This window comes from Mizuhopecten yessoensis, unplaced genomic scaffold (assembly GCF_002113885.1).
Source record: "Mizuhopecten yessoensis strain PY_sf001 unplaced genomic scaffold, ASM211388v2 scaffold757, whole genome shotgun sequence".
Lineage (NCBI taxonomy): Eukaryota > Metazoa > Mollusca > Bivalvia > Pectinida > Pectinidae > Mizuhopecten > Mizuhopecten yessoensis.
The window spans coordinates 279,228-296,258 of record NW_018403706.1 but is presented as its reverse complement, the minus strand read 5'-3'; the positions used below and the strand labels follow the sequence as shown (position 1 = coordinate 296,258).

Genomic DNA, 17,031 nt, shown 5'->3' with positions numbered 1-17,031 from the left:
TTTTGGGATCCAATTTCCTAAAATAGATACAACTTCATTTGACATTTTGTAAGGTTAATTATCTTGTTACATCAGTACAGATAAAAACTGATTTCTCTGTTGAAATTAAAGTCTCAAGTTTAACAAAGGTTTTTGAAAGAGTGATGTTGATAAATTGGAAATAATGAGGTATTTAATGAGATTTCCTTGTGGAAATTTCGTTTGTTAGATTATTGACATACAAAGTAGTTGTCTTGTTGCTACGGATACTTGAAATAAAAAGATCAAATGAGAAAATAATTGGTTTTCATCAATATATTTACTGGCTTTTTGAAATTCTGCCAATAATTTTTCAAGGACCACTGATCAGTGACTAGATAGATTGTATTTGATTCTCACAAATAACTATTTACTTTAATTAAGAACTGAGGGCCAAGTGGTGCACATTCTCCAAGCTGATTGTTTAATTGCTTTAAACTTACGTGGGCATAATTGAAGGGGTTTTAGGAAATATGGAGAGATATATACATGTACATAATAGTTCTTGTAGAGAAAAACCATTGAAATACTTCAGTTGTATGTTCCTTAGGGAAATTATTACAATAATAAACATGTGCATGCATGTGTGTTACTTTTCTTCAAACTTTGAATGCATGTGCAAAGTTTTTCCCACTCAGTCTCTATCATGTTATACATTGTTAAAGTTATCTACTTTTATTAATTTAAAAGATACATTAAACTCTGCAACATATTCCTATTGATAACATGACTGTATTTATATGACACGAAAAATACTCCCTCATATGCGCACAGAGATGTATACATATTTATAATTATGATACACGACTATAAATGATTATGTATGTTTCAGTGGAGTCGCGCCACCTGACGGCCCTGGAGAACTGTACACCGCGAGCTGTGGAACAGTTCCCTAAAGGACTGTTTACTCAAGACGAACGTCTACGGGGCGGGATTATAGTTCACGTCCTCGTGTCGCTCTACATGTTCCTGGGCTTTGCCCTTCTTTGTGATGACTACTTCGTGCCTTCTCTTGAAATCATCTGTGATAGTAAGTATTGCTGCTCATATAGGCCACACAGGGTACTTACACAGGGTCACACAGGGGTACTTAAACAGGGTCACACATGGTACTTACACCTGGTCAAATGGGTACTTAAACAGGGTCACACAGGGGTACTTATACTGGGACACACAGGGGTACTTAAACAGGGTCACACAGGGTACTTACACCTGGTCAAATGGGTACTTAAACAGGGTCACACAGGGGTACTTATACTGGGACACACAGGGGTACTTACACAGGGTCCGCAGGGGTACTTATACTGGGACACACACAGCTACTTACACAGGGTCACACAGGGGTACTTTTACTGGGTCACACACAGGTTCTTACACAGGGTCACACATGGTACTTATACTGGGTCACACACAGGTACTTACACAGGGTCACACAGGGGTATTTACACAGGGTCACACAAGGGTACTTACACAGGATCACACAGGGGTACTTATACTGGGACACACACAGCTACTTACACAGGGTCACACAGGGGTACTAATACTGGGTCACACACAGGTACTTACACAGGGTCACACAGGGGTCCTTTTACTGGGTCACACACAGGTTCTTACACAGGGTCACACATGGTACTTATACTGGGTCACACACAGGTACTTACACAGGGTCACACAGGGGTATTTACACAGGGTCACACAGGGGTATTTACACAGGGTCACACACAGGTATTTACACAGGGTCACACAGCAGTACTTACACAGGGTCACACAGGGACACTTACACTGGGTCACACAAGGACACTTACATACTGTGTTCTAGTAATGACGTTACAGTCAGTCCGTGATACTGTGTCCTAGTAATGACGTTACAGCCGGACCGTGATACTGTGTCCTATTAATGACGTTACAATCAGTCCGTGATACTGTGTCCTAGTAATGACGTTACAGTCGGTCCGTGATACTGTGTCCTAGTAATGATGTTAAAGTCAGACTGTGATACTGTGTCCTAGTAATGACGTTACAGTCGGTCAGTGATACTGTGTCCTAGTACTGACGTTATAGTCGGTCCGTGATACTGTGTCCTAGTAATGATGTTACAGTCGGTCCGTGATACTGTGTCCTAGTAATGATGTTAAAGTCAGACTGTGATACTGTGTCCTAGTAATGACGTTACAGTCGGTCAGTGATACTGTGTCCTAGTAATGACGTTACAGTCGGTCCGTGATACTGTGTCCTAGTAATGATGTTAAAGTCAGACTGTGATACTGTGTCCTAGTAATGACGTTACAGCCGGACCTTGATACTGTGTCCTAGTAATGACGTTACAGTTGGACCGTGATACTGTGTCCTAGTACTGACGTTACAGTCGGACCGTGATCCTGTGTCCTAGTAATGACGTTAAAGTCAGTCAGTGATACTGTGTCCTTGTACTGACGTTACAGTCTAGTAATGACGTTACAGCCGGACTGTGATACTGTGTGCTAGTAATGACTTTACAGCCGGACCTTGAAACTGTGTCCTAGTAATGACGTTACAGTCGGACCGTGATACTGTGTTCTAGTAATGACGTTACAGTCGGACCGTGATACTGTGTCCTAGTGATGACGTTACAGCTGGACTGTGATACTGTGTCCTAGTAATGACATTACAGTCGGACTGTGATACTGTGTCCTAGTAATGAAGTAACAGTCAGTCCGTGATACTGTGTCCTAGTAATGACGTTACAGTCGGACAGTGATACTGTGTCCTAGTAATGACGTTACAGTCGGTCAGTGATACTGTGTCCTAGTTATGACGTTACAGACGGACCGTGATACTGTGTCCTAGTGATGACGTTACAGTCGGACTGTGATACTGTGTCCTAATAATGACGTTACAGACGGACCGTGATACTGTGTCCTAGTAATGACGTTACAGTCGGACCGTGATACTGTGTCCTAGTAATGACGTTACAGTCGGACCGTGATACTGTGTCCTAGTAATGACGTTACAGTCGGACCGTGATACTGTGTCCTAGTAATGACGTTACAGTCGGACCGTGATACTGTGTCCTAGTAATGACGTTACAGTCGGACCGTGATACTGTGTCCTAGTAATGACGTTACAGTCGGACCGTGATACTGTGTCCTAGTAATGACGTTACAGTCGGACCGTGATACTGTGTCCTAGTAATGACGTTACAGTCGGACCGTGATACTGTGTCCTAGTAATGACGTTACAGTCGGACCGTGATACTGTGTCCTAGTAATGACGTTACAGTCGGACCGTGATACTGTGTCCTAGTAATGACGTTACAGTCGGACCGTGATACTGTGTCCTAGTAATGACGTTACAGTCGGACCGTGATACTGTGTCCTAGTAATGACGTTACAGTCGGACCGTGATACTGTGTCCTAGTAATGACGTTACAGTCGGACCGTGATACTGTGTCCTAGTAATGACGTTACAGTCGGACCGTGATACTGTGTCCTAGTAATGACGTTACAGTCGGACCGTGATACTGTGTCCTAGTAATGACGTTACAGTCGGACAGTGATACTGTGTCCTAGTAATGACGTTACAGTCGGTCAGTGATACTGTGTCCTAGTAATGACGTTACAGTCGGACCGTGATACTGTGTCCTAGTAATGACGTTACAGTCGGACCGTGATACTGTGTCCTAGTAATGACGTTACAGTCGGACCGTGATACTGTGTCCTAGTAATGACGTTACAGTCGGACCGTGATACTGTGTCCTAGTAATGACGTTACAGTCGGACCGTGATACTGTGTCCTAGTAATGACGTTACAGTCGGACCGTGATACTGTGTCCTAGTAATGACGTTACAGTCGGACCGTGATACTGTGTCCTAGTAATGACGTTACAGACGGACCGTGATACTGTGTCCTAGTATGACGTCACAGTCGGACAGTGATACTGTGTCCTAATAATGACGTTACAGTCGGTCAGTGATACTGTGTCCTAGTAATGACGTTACAGTCGGACCGTGATACTGTGTCCTAGTAATGACGTTACAGTCGGACCGTGATACTGTGTCCTAGTAATGACGTTACAGTCGGACCGTGATACTGTGTCCTAGTAATGACGTTACAGTCGGACCGTGATACTGTGTCCTAGTAATGACGTTACAGTCGGACCGTGATACTGTGTCCTAGTAATGACGTTACAGTCGGACCGTGATACTGTGTCCTAGTAATGACGTTACAGTCGGACCGTGATACTGTGTCCTAGTAATGACGTTACAGTCGGACCGTGATACTGTGTCCTAGTAATGACGTTACAGTCGGACCGTGATACTGTGTCCTAGTAATGACGTTACAGTCGGACCGTGATACTGTGTCCTAGTAATGACGTTACAGTCGGACCGTGATACTGTGTCCTAGTAATGACGTTACAGTCGGACCGTGATACTGTGTCCTAGTAATGACGTTACAGTCGGACCGTGATACTGTGTCCTAGTAATGACGTTACAGTCGGACCGTGATACTGTGTCCTAGTAATGACGTTACAGTCGGACCGTGATACTGTGTCCTAGTAATGACGTTACAGTCGGACCGTGATACTGTGTCCTAGTAATGACGTTACAGTCGGACCGTGATACTGTGTCCTAGTAATGACGTTACAGTCGGACCGTGATACTGTGTCCTAGTAATGACGTTACAGTCGGACCGTGATACTGTGTCCTAGTAATGACGTTACAGTCGGACCGTGATACTGTGTCCTAGTAATGACGTTACAGTCGGACCGTGATACTGTGTCCTAGTAATGACGTTACAGTCGGACCGTGATACTGTGTCCTAGTAATGACGTTACAGTCGGACCGTGATACTGTGTCCTAGTAATGACGTTACAGTCGGACCGTGATACTGTGTCCTAGTAATGACGTTACAGTCGGACCGTGATACTGTGTCCTAGTAATGACGTTACAGTCGGACCGTGATACTGTGTCCTAGTAATGACGTTACAGTCGGACCGTGATACTGTGTCCTAGTAATGACGTTACAGTCGGACCGTGATACTGTGTCCTAGTAATGACGTTACAGTCGGACCGTGATACTGTGTCCTAGTAATGACGTTACAGTCGGACCGTGATACTGTGTCCTAGTAATGACGTTACAGTCGGACCGTGATACTGTGTCCTAGTAATGACGTTACAGTCGGACCGTGATACTGTGTCCTAGTAATGACGTTACAGTCGGACCGTGATACTGTGTCCTAGTAATGACGTTACAGTCGGACCGTGATACTGTGTCCTAGTAATGACGTTACAGTCGGACCGTGATACTGTGTCCTAGTAATGACGTTACAGTCGGACCGTGATACTGTGTCCTAGTAATGACGTTACAGTCGGACCGTGATACTGTGTCCTAGTAATGACGTTACAGTCGGACCGTGATACTGTGTCCTAGTAATGACGTTACAGTCGGACCGTGATACTGTGTCCTAGTAATGACGTTACAGTCGGACCGTGATACTGTGTCCTAGTAATGACGTTACAGTCGGACCGTGATACTGTGTCCTAGTAATGACGTTACAGTCGGACCGTGATACTGTGTCCTAGTAATGACGTTACAGTCGGACCGTGATACTGTGTCCTAGTAATGACGTTACAGTCGGACCGTGATACTGTGTCCTAGTAATGACGTTACAGTCGGACCGTGATACTGTGTCCTAGTAATGACGTTACAGTCGGACCGTGATACTGTGTCCTAGTAATGACGTTACAGTCGGACCGTGATACTGTGTCCTAGTAATGACGTTACAGTCGGACAGTGATACTGTGTCCTAGTAATGACGTTACAGTCGGTCAGTGATACTGTGTCCTAGTAATGACGTTACAGTCGGACCGTGATACTGTGTCCTAGTAATGACGTTACAGTCGGACCGTGATACTGTGTCCTAGTAATGACGTTACAGTCGGACCGTGATACTGTGTCCTAGTAATGACGTTACAGTCGGACCGTGATACTGTGTCCTAGTAATGACGTTACAGTCGGACCGTGATACTGTGTCCTAGTAATGACGTTACAGTCGGACCGTGATACTGTGTCCTAGTAATGACGTTACAGTCGGTCCGTGATACTGTGTCCTAGTAATGACGTTACAGTCGGTCAGTGATACTGTGTCCTAGTACTGACGTTACAGTCGGTCAGTGATACTGTGTCCTAGTACTGACGTTACAGCCGGACAGTGATACTGTGTTCTAGTACTGACGTTACAGCCGGACAGTGATACTGTGTTCTAGTACTGACGTTACAGTCGGTCAGTGATACTGTGTCCTAGTACTGACGTTACAGTTGGTCAGTGATACTGTGTCCTAGTACTGACGTTACAGTCAGACCGTACTTTAGTGGCCGGGCTCATCTAAAGTGGACATCATCTCCATGCGTTTGACCTTATGACCCTATGTGTTGCCAGAAAGCAAAACGCATTTAAGCAAGCAAACACATATAGGATAAGGTATGATTCAGGATCTTTGACAGCATATTATTCTATCCACTTGATGGTATCCTAGATATCAAATCTTCGTTAAACTCCTATACATATATATACTATATAGACATCACGTAACAACACAGAGTTGCATTATGACATCATGTTTGGCTGTGTTTTCTATTCCAATCATAAATTGATATATTTGAAATCAAAACAGTGTACAAATATAGAAGAAAAAAACTACCCCAACACTGTAAATGTTTGTATCATTATTTATCAGTGTGTTTATCTCTATAACACAATGTGTCCCTTTGTTAAATACCTCGGTATAATGTCTATTTGTGGATTTGATAACACAATTATTGCCTGTCCTCTCCAGGCTGAGGTAATTATGTCAGAAAATAGCAGTTCCCCATTACTTTATATGAATTCACTAAGGAGTGTGCTGTGTTTATGCACATTCAAAATGATAAAAAAAAATAAAAAATGTTTTGTTGGTTTTTCCCTCCTTTTCAATGTGGATGCAAAAATATGTATTTTTACAGGTAGGAAATAAAACAATATTTCTTAGATATTTGTTCTATTTTTAGTGAAACAAGCTGAAATATTGATGATTTTTTTTATCACATATCCAATTATTCAATTGATGCATCAATAACATAGAACATCCCCCGCAGTAGTTCAAAAATACCCCGTCATATGATTTACCCCACACTGTCATTGACCAGCACCGGATGCAGACATCGCCTGCGCCTTGTAGATCATGTTCATCCAAACAATAGATCAGGTTATTACGATCAAGACTATCTTACGTAATTTATCACTTCTATATTTAGTCTAAAACATCCATAACTGTTGGGCCATCTATTGTAGGTGTATAGGATTGTCATAAAACAAGATTCAATATCGGAACAACGTCGTGCCAGAATTGAGAGCCGAACGTACCGTCCATATTTGGACATATAAGTACACCAATGAACCTGGCATGAATAAAGCATGAGTAGGTTTAAGTTGCTCTGGTACTGCCATCCCTTTCAGTACTATTGGATTGGTCCAGATCAATGGTTAGAATGATCTATTTGACAGTTGTAGGGAGGTCAGGTGTAATGATGTTAGATTTGTCTCTAGGTAACTTTTGTGGATCACAAGTAAGAAGCAGGGTTTCGTCATTGACTTATTTTGCTGTCATGCCAATTTGTGTGTATGTGTCCTGTAAATATATTTTGCCTCGGTGTACGAGGATTGTATTGCCCTAAATCCATAGGTTTTGCTATAATTTAATTCTCGAGGAGTGTATGGCCCTAATTAATTTTGGAATCCTGCCTATATATGGTGGATCTGTAGCTTTGTGGTGAGGTCTGTGGATGAGAGAAAACAAAAAATTCTTCAGCACATCTAAGTTCAATAGATGCATCCGACCATATAACCTTTAAATAATAATTACATGCCATGATTACTCCTAGCCAATTTTTGTAAATCCCCTGATACTGAATACAAACATTTATATAACATCCTTTATAACTAATGCAATTAGTTAGATGCAGTTACCATACAGTACACACAGAAATCAATAATGGGTCATACAGTTCCCAAGTACAGGTGTTAACATACATAAACATGGTTATTATGTCATCAGTTTTAGCTCGCCTGGTCCAAAGGACCATGATGAGCTTATGCCATATCGAGTGTTCGTCCCTCATCTTTTTCTTTAAAACGCTACTTGTCCTGAACAGCTTTAAGGATGTTGACTAAATCTGGCCTGGAGCATCCTTGGGCAAAGGGGACTAAATTTGGTATAAATGAAGGGTGTAGACCCTCCCGGTGCAGTGAGGCAGGGCCCAATAGGGGAAATTGAGGTATAAGTCTTCAAAATCCTTCTTCTTCTGTACCATTGGAGGGATTTTATCCAAATTTGACCTGGAGCATCCTTGGGCAAAGGGGACTAAATTTGGTATAAATGGAGAGTGTAGCCCCTCTCGGTGCATTGGGACAGGGTCCATTAGGGGAAATTGAGGTAAAGGTCTTCAAAATCCTTCTTCTGTATTTTTGGAGGGATTTTGTCCAAATTTGGCTATGAGCATCCTTGGGCAAAGGGGACTAAATTTGTATAAACAAAGGGTATGTCCTCTCTTGTAGCAGAGGGGCCAGGCCCGGGAGGGGAATTTGAAGTAGGTTTTTAAAATTTTTCTCCTCCTTTACTATCGGAGGGATTTTCACCAAGTTTGGTCTGGATAGTGCCCTTCCCATCTTCCCCAGTATATAAACCATACTATCTATCATGTATAAAGCCCTTCCCACCTTCCCCAGTATATAAACCATACTTTCTGTCATGTATATAAAGCCCTTCCCACCTTCCCTAGTATATAACCCATACCATCTGTCATGTATATAAAGCCCTTCCCACCTTCCCCAGTATATAAACCCTACTTTCTGTCATGTATAAAGCCCTACCCACCTTCCCCAGTATATAAACCATACTATCTGTCTGTATATAAAGCCCTTACCACATTCCTCAGTATAAAGACCATACTATCTGTGATGTCGATAAAGCCCTTCCCACCTTCCCCAGTATATAAACCCTACTTTCTGTCATGCATAAAGCCCTTCCCACCTTCCCCAGTATATAAACCCTACTTTCTGTCATGTATAAAGCCTTTCCCACCTTCCCCAGTATATAAACCATACTATCTGTCATGTATAAAGCCCTTCCCCCCTTCTCCAGTATATAAACCATACTTTCTGTCATGTATATAAAGCCCTTCCCACCTTCCCTAGTATATAACCCATACCATCTGTCATGTAAATAAAGCCCTTCCCACCTTCCCCAGTATATAAACCCTACTTTCTGTCATGTATAAAGCCCTACCCACCTTCCCCAGTATATAAACCATACTATCTGTCTGTATATAAAGCCCTTACCACATTCCTCAGTATAAAGACCATACTATCTGTGATGTCGATAAAGCCCTTCCCACCTTCCCCAGTATATAAACCCTACTTTCTGTCATGCATAAAGCCCTTCCCACCTTCCCCAGTATATAAACCCTACTTTCTGTCATGTATAAATCCCTTCCCCCCTTCCCCAGTATATAAACCATACTATATGTCATGCATATAAAGCCCTTCCCACCTTCCCCAGTATATAACCCATACTATCTGTCATGTATATAAAGCCCTTCCCACCTCCCCCAGTATATAGACCATACTATCTGTCATGTATAAATCCCTCCCCACCTTCCCCAGTATATAAACCATACTATCTGTCATGTATATAAATCCCTTCCCACCTTCCCCAGTATATAAACCGTACTATATGTCATGTATATAAAGACCTTCCCACCTTCCCCAGTATGTAAACCATACTATCTGTCATGTATAAAGCCCTTCCCACCTTCTCCAGTATATAAACCATACTATATGTCATGTATATAAAGCCCTTCCCACTTTCCCCAGTATATAAACCATACTATATGTCATGCATATAAAGCCCTTCCCACCTTCCCCAGTATATAGGCCATACTATCTGTCATGTATAAATCCCTTCCCACCTTCCCCAGTATATAAACCATACTTTCTGTCCTGTATATAAAGCCCTTCCCACCTTCCCTAGTATATAACCCATACCATCTGTCATGTATATAAAGCCCTTCCCACCTTCCCTAGTATATAACCCATACCATCTGTCATGTATATAAAGCCCTTCCCACCTTCCCTAGTATATAACCCATACCATCTGTCATGTAAATAAAGCCCTTCCCACCTTCCCCAGTATATAAACCCTACTTTCTGTCATGTATAAAGCCCTACCCACCTTCCCCAGTATATAAACCATACTATCTGTCATGTATAAAGCCCTTCCCCCCTTCCCCAGTATGTAAACCATACTATCTGTCATGTATATAAAGCCTTTCCCACCTTCCCCAGTATATAAACCATACTATCTGTCATGTTTATAAAGCCCTTCCCACCTTCCCCAGTATATAAACCCTACTTTCTGTCATGCATAAAGCCCTTCCCACCTTCCCCAGTATATAAACCCTACTTTCTGTCATGTATAAAGCCCTTCCCCCCTTCCCCAGTATATAAACCATACTATCTGTCATGTTTATAAAGCCCTTCCCACCTTCCCCAGTATATAACCCATACTATAATTTGGCTATGAGCATCCTTGGGCAAAGGGGACTAAATTTGTATAAACAAAGGGTATGTCCTCTCTTGTAGCAGAGGGGCCAGGCCCGGGAGGGGAATTTGAAGTAGGTTTTTAAAATTTTTCTCCTCCTTTACTATCGGAGGGATTTTCACCAAGTTTGGTCTGGATAGTGCCCTTCCCACCTTCCCCAGTATATAAACCATACTATATGTCATGTATAAATCCCTTCCCACCTTCCCCAATATATAAACCATACTATCTGTCATGTCTATAAAGCCCTTCCCACCTTCCCCAGTATATAAACCATACTATCTGTCTTTATATAAAGCCCTTACCACATTCCTCAGTATAAAGACCATACTATCTGTCATGTCTATAAATCCCTTCCCCCCTTCCCCAGTATATAAACCATACTATAGCTATCTGTCATGTATAAAGCCCTACCCACCTTCCCCAGTATATAAACCATACTATCTGGCATGTCTATAAAGCCCTTCCCACCTTCCCCAGTATATAACCCATACTATCTGTCATGTATAAAGCCCTTCCCACCTTCCCCAGTATATAGACCATACTTTCTGTCATGTATAAATCCCTTTCCACCTTCCCCAGTATATAGACCATATACTATCTTGTCATGTCTATAAAGCCCTTACCACCTTCCTCAGTATATAGACCATCATTACCTGGCACGATCAATTTGGTAATGACTGATCCAATATTAACAGAGACATTATTTGTGTTATCTATGAACTGGAATCATAGCCACACACCCAACAGATACTAGCAGCCTCCCACTCCTATTGTTAACAGCTTGTGTAATATTTACTAAGGTCTCTATTTTCCACTTGTTTATGTACACATTTACAAGGATGCCAGTGTCAAACCTACACAATCGATTGGAATCATGGGTGTAGGAAATCCTTTACTTGATAAACAAACATCATTTATACTCTTCCTTCATGTATTCCATGTATTTGTACATGTGTATATGGACAACATTCCCACTTTAAGAGTTATTAAGGTTGATGTTAATTTAAATATATTTGATCAAGTTGTGTTTGTTTCTTTTTTGTCTACTGCAGGGAATCTGTTTTGAAAATATCTAAAAATTATGTAGGAAAAAAGGAACTTTCATAAATATTTCCAAATTAATATGTTTGCAATAAATACTTTAAATGTGAACTTGTGAGCAAGTGCACATTGCTTCCTAATTATTGTGTTTGATGTGTTTTTTAACACTGATATTTTTTTTTACAATTAATTGACTGGCATTTGTAATTGCATTAATTTGATAAAACTGCAGCCGTTAAAGGACTTGTGAAAGCATTTCTCAGTTGTAAGTTTGGTTTTCACACAATTATTTTTGATGCACTGACTTTTCTGTACACCTTTAGAAACTGGAGTATTACCAGGTATATATGTGCTGTACGAAAGAATCCATGTAAAGATTGTGGGCGGCCAAGTTGTTGATTCTCCAGCCTTCTACACAGGCGACAAGGGTCTGGTCCCCAAAGTTGTTAAAGTATGAAATATTTCAATAAGTGGTCGGGACTGTGTGGCAGTGTCTGTGCTGTAGTGTTCAAGTTAGGTTGTACTATAGCACAAAAGCTGTTGGAAGCATAGTCCATCCGCTAAACAAAACACAGTACATCTCCAGCACTCATGCATGCATGCACACACAAGGAGATATAAGCCAGGTGGCATATGGCTTATAGTTATTTTAAGTTAGTGGAATTTGAGAGCATTTCTTATATTATTGAATATGTGATCATACCATATGAACCACTATAGGAAAATATATCTGTCACAGCATTAAAATGATTACATTATATTAGAGTGATAGCTACAATGATGGTACTCATACGATTTTGTCATTTTGAATTTCTTGACTATATTCAATATTTTATAAATTTATTGTAGATTTGCATATCCAGTCAGATGTTGCCGGGGCAACCTTCATGGCGGCCGGTAGCTCCGCCCCTGAGCTGGCTACAGCCGTCATTGCTGTTTTTATTGCCAAGGTTGGTGGTTTTTTTTGTATATTTTTCGGTAATAGTCCAATATTTCCTTTTAAATGTTCTCCTCCTGAACAAATGATTAGATTTCAATCAAATTTCCATGCTTTATCTATGGGACCAGAGAATGAAATGTTGTGTAAGGGAAGGGTTTAACCCTGAGTTCTTTTTGTAGCAGATTTTAATTGTACATAATGGATCTTGCAAGAGTTTCCCTCACATGAGATTTATGAAACAAGTCTCAATTTAGCGAGCCTCTGGCGAGCTAAAATGAAAAAATTGTGACAAGTTTCATAAATTTCATATGAAATGAAAACGAGTGTAAGATCCTTTTTATTACATAATCAAGATTTGTTGCATTTATTCGTGTAAAACAACAATTTTTATGCAACCTTGAAATGTAAAAAGCAGCCATTTTGACTCCAGTGTGCAAGTCTGTGACGTCATGTACTTGTCTTAGGCGTGAGGTCACAATTGAAACAATTGAGAAACTTACAACCAATCACAGGGCTGTTACATGCTTGGTGCTTGTTCTTAGCTTATATTTGATATAATGTACAATATTCAACTGGTTCTTAATCTTCTCCGAGTAGCTCTTATAAATTTCATCGCTGAGCAGAACCTGATTCAAGTATTGTTTTTTGTGTCTTAGTTCATGCTAGTCACAAGGAATGTTGTCTCAGTCTCCAATAGGATTCATCAGTTTGGAAATATGTGATATTAAAGTTTTACTTTATACACAAACAATGTACGTATTAAACGTGTGGCAATGTTTCAAGACCGACTGGTCCCTTTGTCAAGCTATGACTGAGTGAGCAATTTGTATTGTTTACCTGTACAACGATGTGACAAAATTGTATATTTCTTATGTCACTCAGTCCGGGATGTTTCTGATCCTATCGATAGAGAGCGTATACACAATGTATCAAAAACTGGGTTACTGGTGTCTCAGCTCAGGAGTGTACTTTAATTTTTCTCTGTGTGTAGTAATTAAAAATGTACTGATACAGCCGGATCATGTTAATGTCAGACTGACAGAATCAAATTGGTATGTGTCAATATATGGTAAACACTTGGGATATTCGTAATAAGGGTGTGTGTATAACGATGGGATATTCGTAATAAGGGGGTGTGTATAACGATGGGATATTCGTAATAAGGGGGTGTGTATAACGATGGGATATTCGTAATAAGGGGGTGTGTATAACGATAGGATATTCGTAATAAGGGTGTGTGTATAACGATAGGATATTGATAATAAGGGTGTGTGTATAACGATGGGATATTCGTAATAAGGGGGTGTGTATAACGATAGGATATTCGTAATAAGGGTGTGTGTATAAAGATGGGATATTCGTTATAAGGGGGTGTGTATAACGATACTGTAGGTTTATCTTAAAAATATATATACCAGGTAGGAAAAGGAGAAGGTAAATGTTGCTTATATGTTCATTAGACAGGCATTAGTTCTGATAAAAAGGGGCTATTATGTAACGCTGTCAAATCCATATGTAGACGTCTCAGTCTGCATGTATTTAGTGGCTACCTGGTGGTAACATACCTGTCAATTTTATACCTGGTGTCTTTGTACCTGGTAATTATCATAGTCAGGTAAATACTCACCTAGCCTATACCATCACCTTTACAAGTGAATCCTTATACACACATTACAGACATAGACCATCTGTCATATAGAAACTTTTGTCTGCTTATGTTCCGTTAAACTTTAAAAGATGGTTTCCAAAATTTTATCTTGCCAGTGAAAAAGATGTTTAGTCATCATTTTAAACTGTATGTCAAACTCAAGTCCATTCCATTAAAAAAAAAAATCAAACAAAATTCTGATTAAAGGTTAATTGTCTGCCCCTTTGAAATATATTGAAGTGAACATTTGAACGATTTATTTTACCTGTAAAAGATTAGCTGATCAAGTTTCGAACAAGTTCAATGAAAAAGTGCCTGCAAGACTGACATACTAGAGATGACATATTATAACATGTATTAGAGATGACATATTATAACATGTATTAGAGATGACGTATTATAACATGTATTAGAGATGACATGTTATAACATGTATTAGAGATGACATGTTATAACATGTGTTAGAGATGACATATTATAATATGTATTAGAGATGACATGTTATAACATGTAATAGAGACAACATATTATAACATGTATTAGAGCTGACATGTTATAACATGTGTTAGAGATTACATATTATAACATGTATTAGAGATGACGTATTATAACATGTATTAGAGATGACATGGTATAACATGTGTTAGAGATGACATATTATAATATGTATAAGAGATGACATATTATAACATGTAATAGCGACAACATATTATAACATGTATTAGAGATGACATGGTATAACATGTGTTAGAGATGACATATTATAATATGTATTAGAGATGACATGTTATAACATGTGTAAGAGATGACGTATTATAACATGTGTTAGAGATGACGTATTATAAAATGTGTTAGAGATGACATCTTATAACATGTGTTAGAGATGACATGTTATAACATGTATTCTCGAATACATGTTATAACATGTCATCTCTACCCAATCTCCCACCACGTCATATCTAATACATGTTATAACATGTCATCTGTAATACATGTTATAATACGTCATCTCTAATACATGTTATAGCATGTCATCTCTAACTCATGTTATAACATGTCATCTCTAATACATGTTATAATATGTTGTCTCTATCCGTGTTATAATATGTCATCTCTAATACATGTTATAGAATGTCATCTCTAACACATGTTATAACATGTCATCTTTAACACAGGTTATATTACGTCATCTCTAACACATGTTATAGCATGTCATCTCTAATACATGTTATAACAGGTCATCTCTAATACATGTTATAATACGTCATCTCTAATACATGTTATAATATGTAATCTCTAACACATGTTATAACATGTCAGCTCTAATACATGTTATAATATGTTGTCGCTATTACATGTTATAATATGTCATCTCTTATACATGTTATAACATGTGTTAGAGATGACATGTTATAACATGTGTAAGAGATGACGTATTATAACATGTGTTAGAGATGACGTATTATAACATGTATTAGAGATGACATATCATAACATGTATTAGAGATGACGTATTATAACATTATTAGAGATGACATGCTATAACATGTGTTAGAGATGACGTAATATAACATGTGTTAAAGATGACATGTTATAACATGTGTTAGAGATGACATATTATAATATGTATAAGAGATGACATATTATAACATGTAATAGAGACAACATATTATAACATGTATTAGAGATGACATGTTATAACATGTGTTAGAGATGACATATTATAATATGTATTAGAGATGACATGTTATAACATGTAATAGAGACAACATATTATAACATGTATTAGAGATGACATGTTATAACATGTGTTAGAGATGACATGTTATAACATGTATTAGAGATGACATGCTATAACATGTATTAGAGATGACATATTATAACATGTGTTAGAGATGACATGTTATCACATGTGTTAGAGATGACATATTATAACATGTATTCACTTTTAATTGTTTTGTGCATATTTCCTTTCTCTGAATCAATGATATAAAGTACTTGTTTCCATGGTTACAGGACGACATAGGACTTGGGACAGTGGTAGGATCTGCTGTCTATAACGTGATGTTTGTCATCAGTATGTGTGCACTGTTGGCTGGTATGGTAAGTATGACATCATGGTTGTACTGTCATCATGACAGAACATCAGCCCCTCGTATAGAAAGTTTGAGGTGCTGTTTTCTTCCCCGTTCGTATAGGCATGTTATGTTTTTTGGGAAAATCTAGTATGGTTTGTTTGGAAAAGTTCAAATATGGGCTTAATCAATTGAAAGTTATGGTCATTGTCACTAAAAATATCACCATCACATTATAGCAGTGGTATTTCCATCAATTTTTAGGTCACCTGCCCGAAGGGCAAGTGAGCTTATGTCGTGGTGCGGCGTCCGTCGTCCGTCCGTCCTCGTCCGTCAACTTTTCCTTTAAACAACTTCTTCTGAAGAACGGACAAGCCTAGAGTCATGATATTTGGCTGAAAGCTTTGTTGGTAGGAGCCCTACAAAGTTTGAGAATGAAAATGACCTTGACCTACTTTAAAGGTCACAGGGGTCAAATATGTCAAAAACTTCAAACGACTTCTTCTGAAGAACTAAAAGGTATAGAATCTTCATATTTGGCTGATGGCTTCCTGGGATGGAGCTTAACAAAGTTTGAGAATGAAAATGACTTTGACCTACTTTCAAGATCACAGGGGTCAAATGTGTCAAACACTTCAAACAACTTCTTCTGAAGAACTAAAAGGTATAGAATCTTCATATTTGGCTGAT

At 39.5% G+C, this 17,031-nt stretch overlaps 1 protein-coding gene across 1 annotated transcript in view; it reads left to right on the top strand.

Annotated features, from left to right (window-relative positions):
* The window catches only part of LOC110452486 (probable sodium/potassium/calcium exchanger CG1090), a 76,094-nt gene that overhangs the window by 33,917 nt on the left and 25,146 nt on the right, over nucleotides 1–17,031 (top strand). The window contains exons 2-4 of the mRNA XM_021501050.1: nucleotides 851–1,048; nucleotides 12,528–12,628; nucleotides 16,283–16,369. Coding sequence (XP_021356725.1) covers nucleotides 851–1,048; nucleotides 12,528–12,628; nucleotides 16,283–16,369 — 386 coding nt within the window. The remainder of the gene's footprint in view (nucleotides 1–850; nucleotides 1,049–12,527; nucleotides 12,629–16,282; nucleotides 16,370–17,031) is intronic.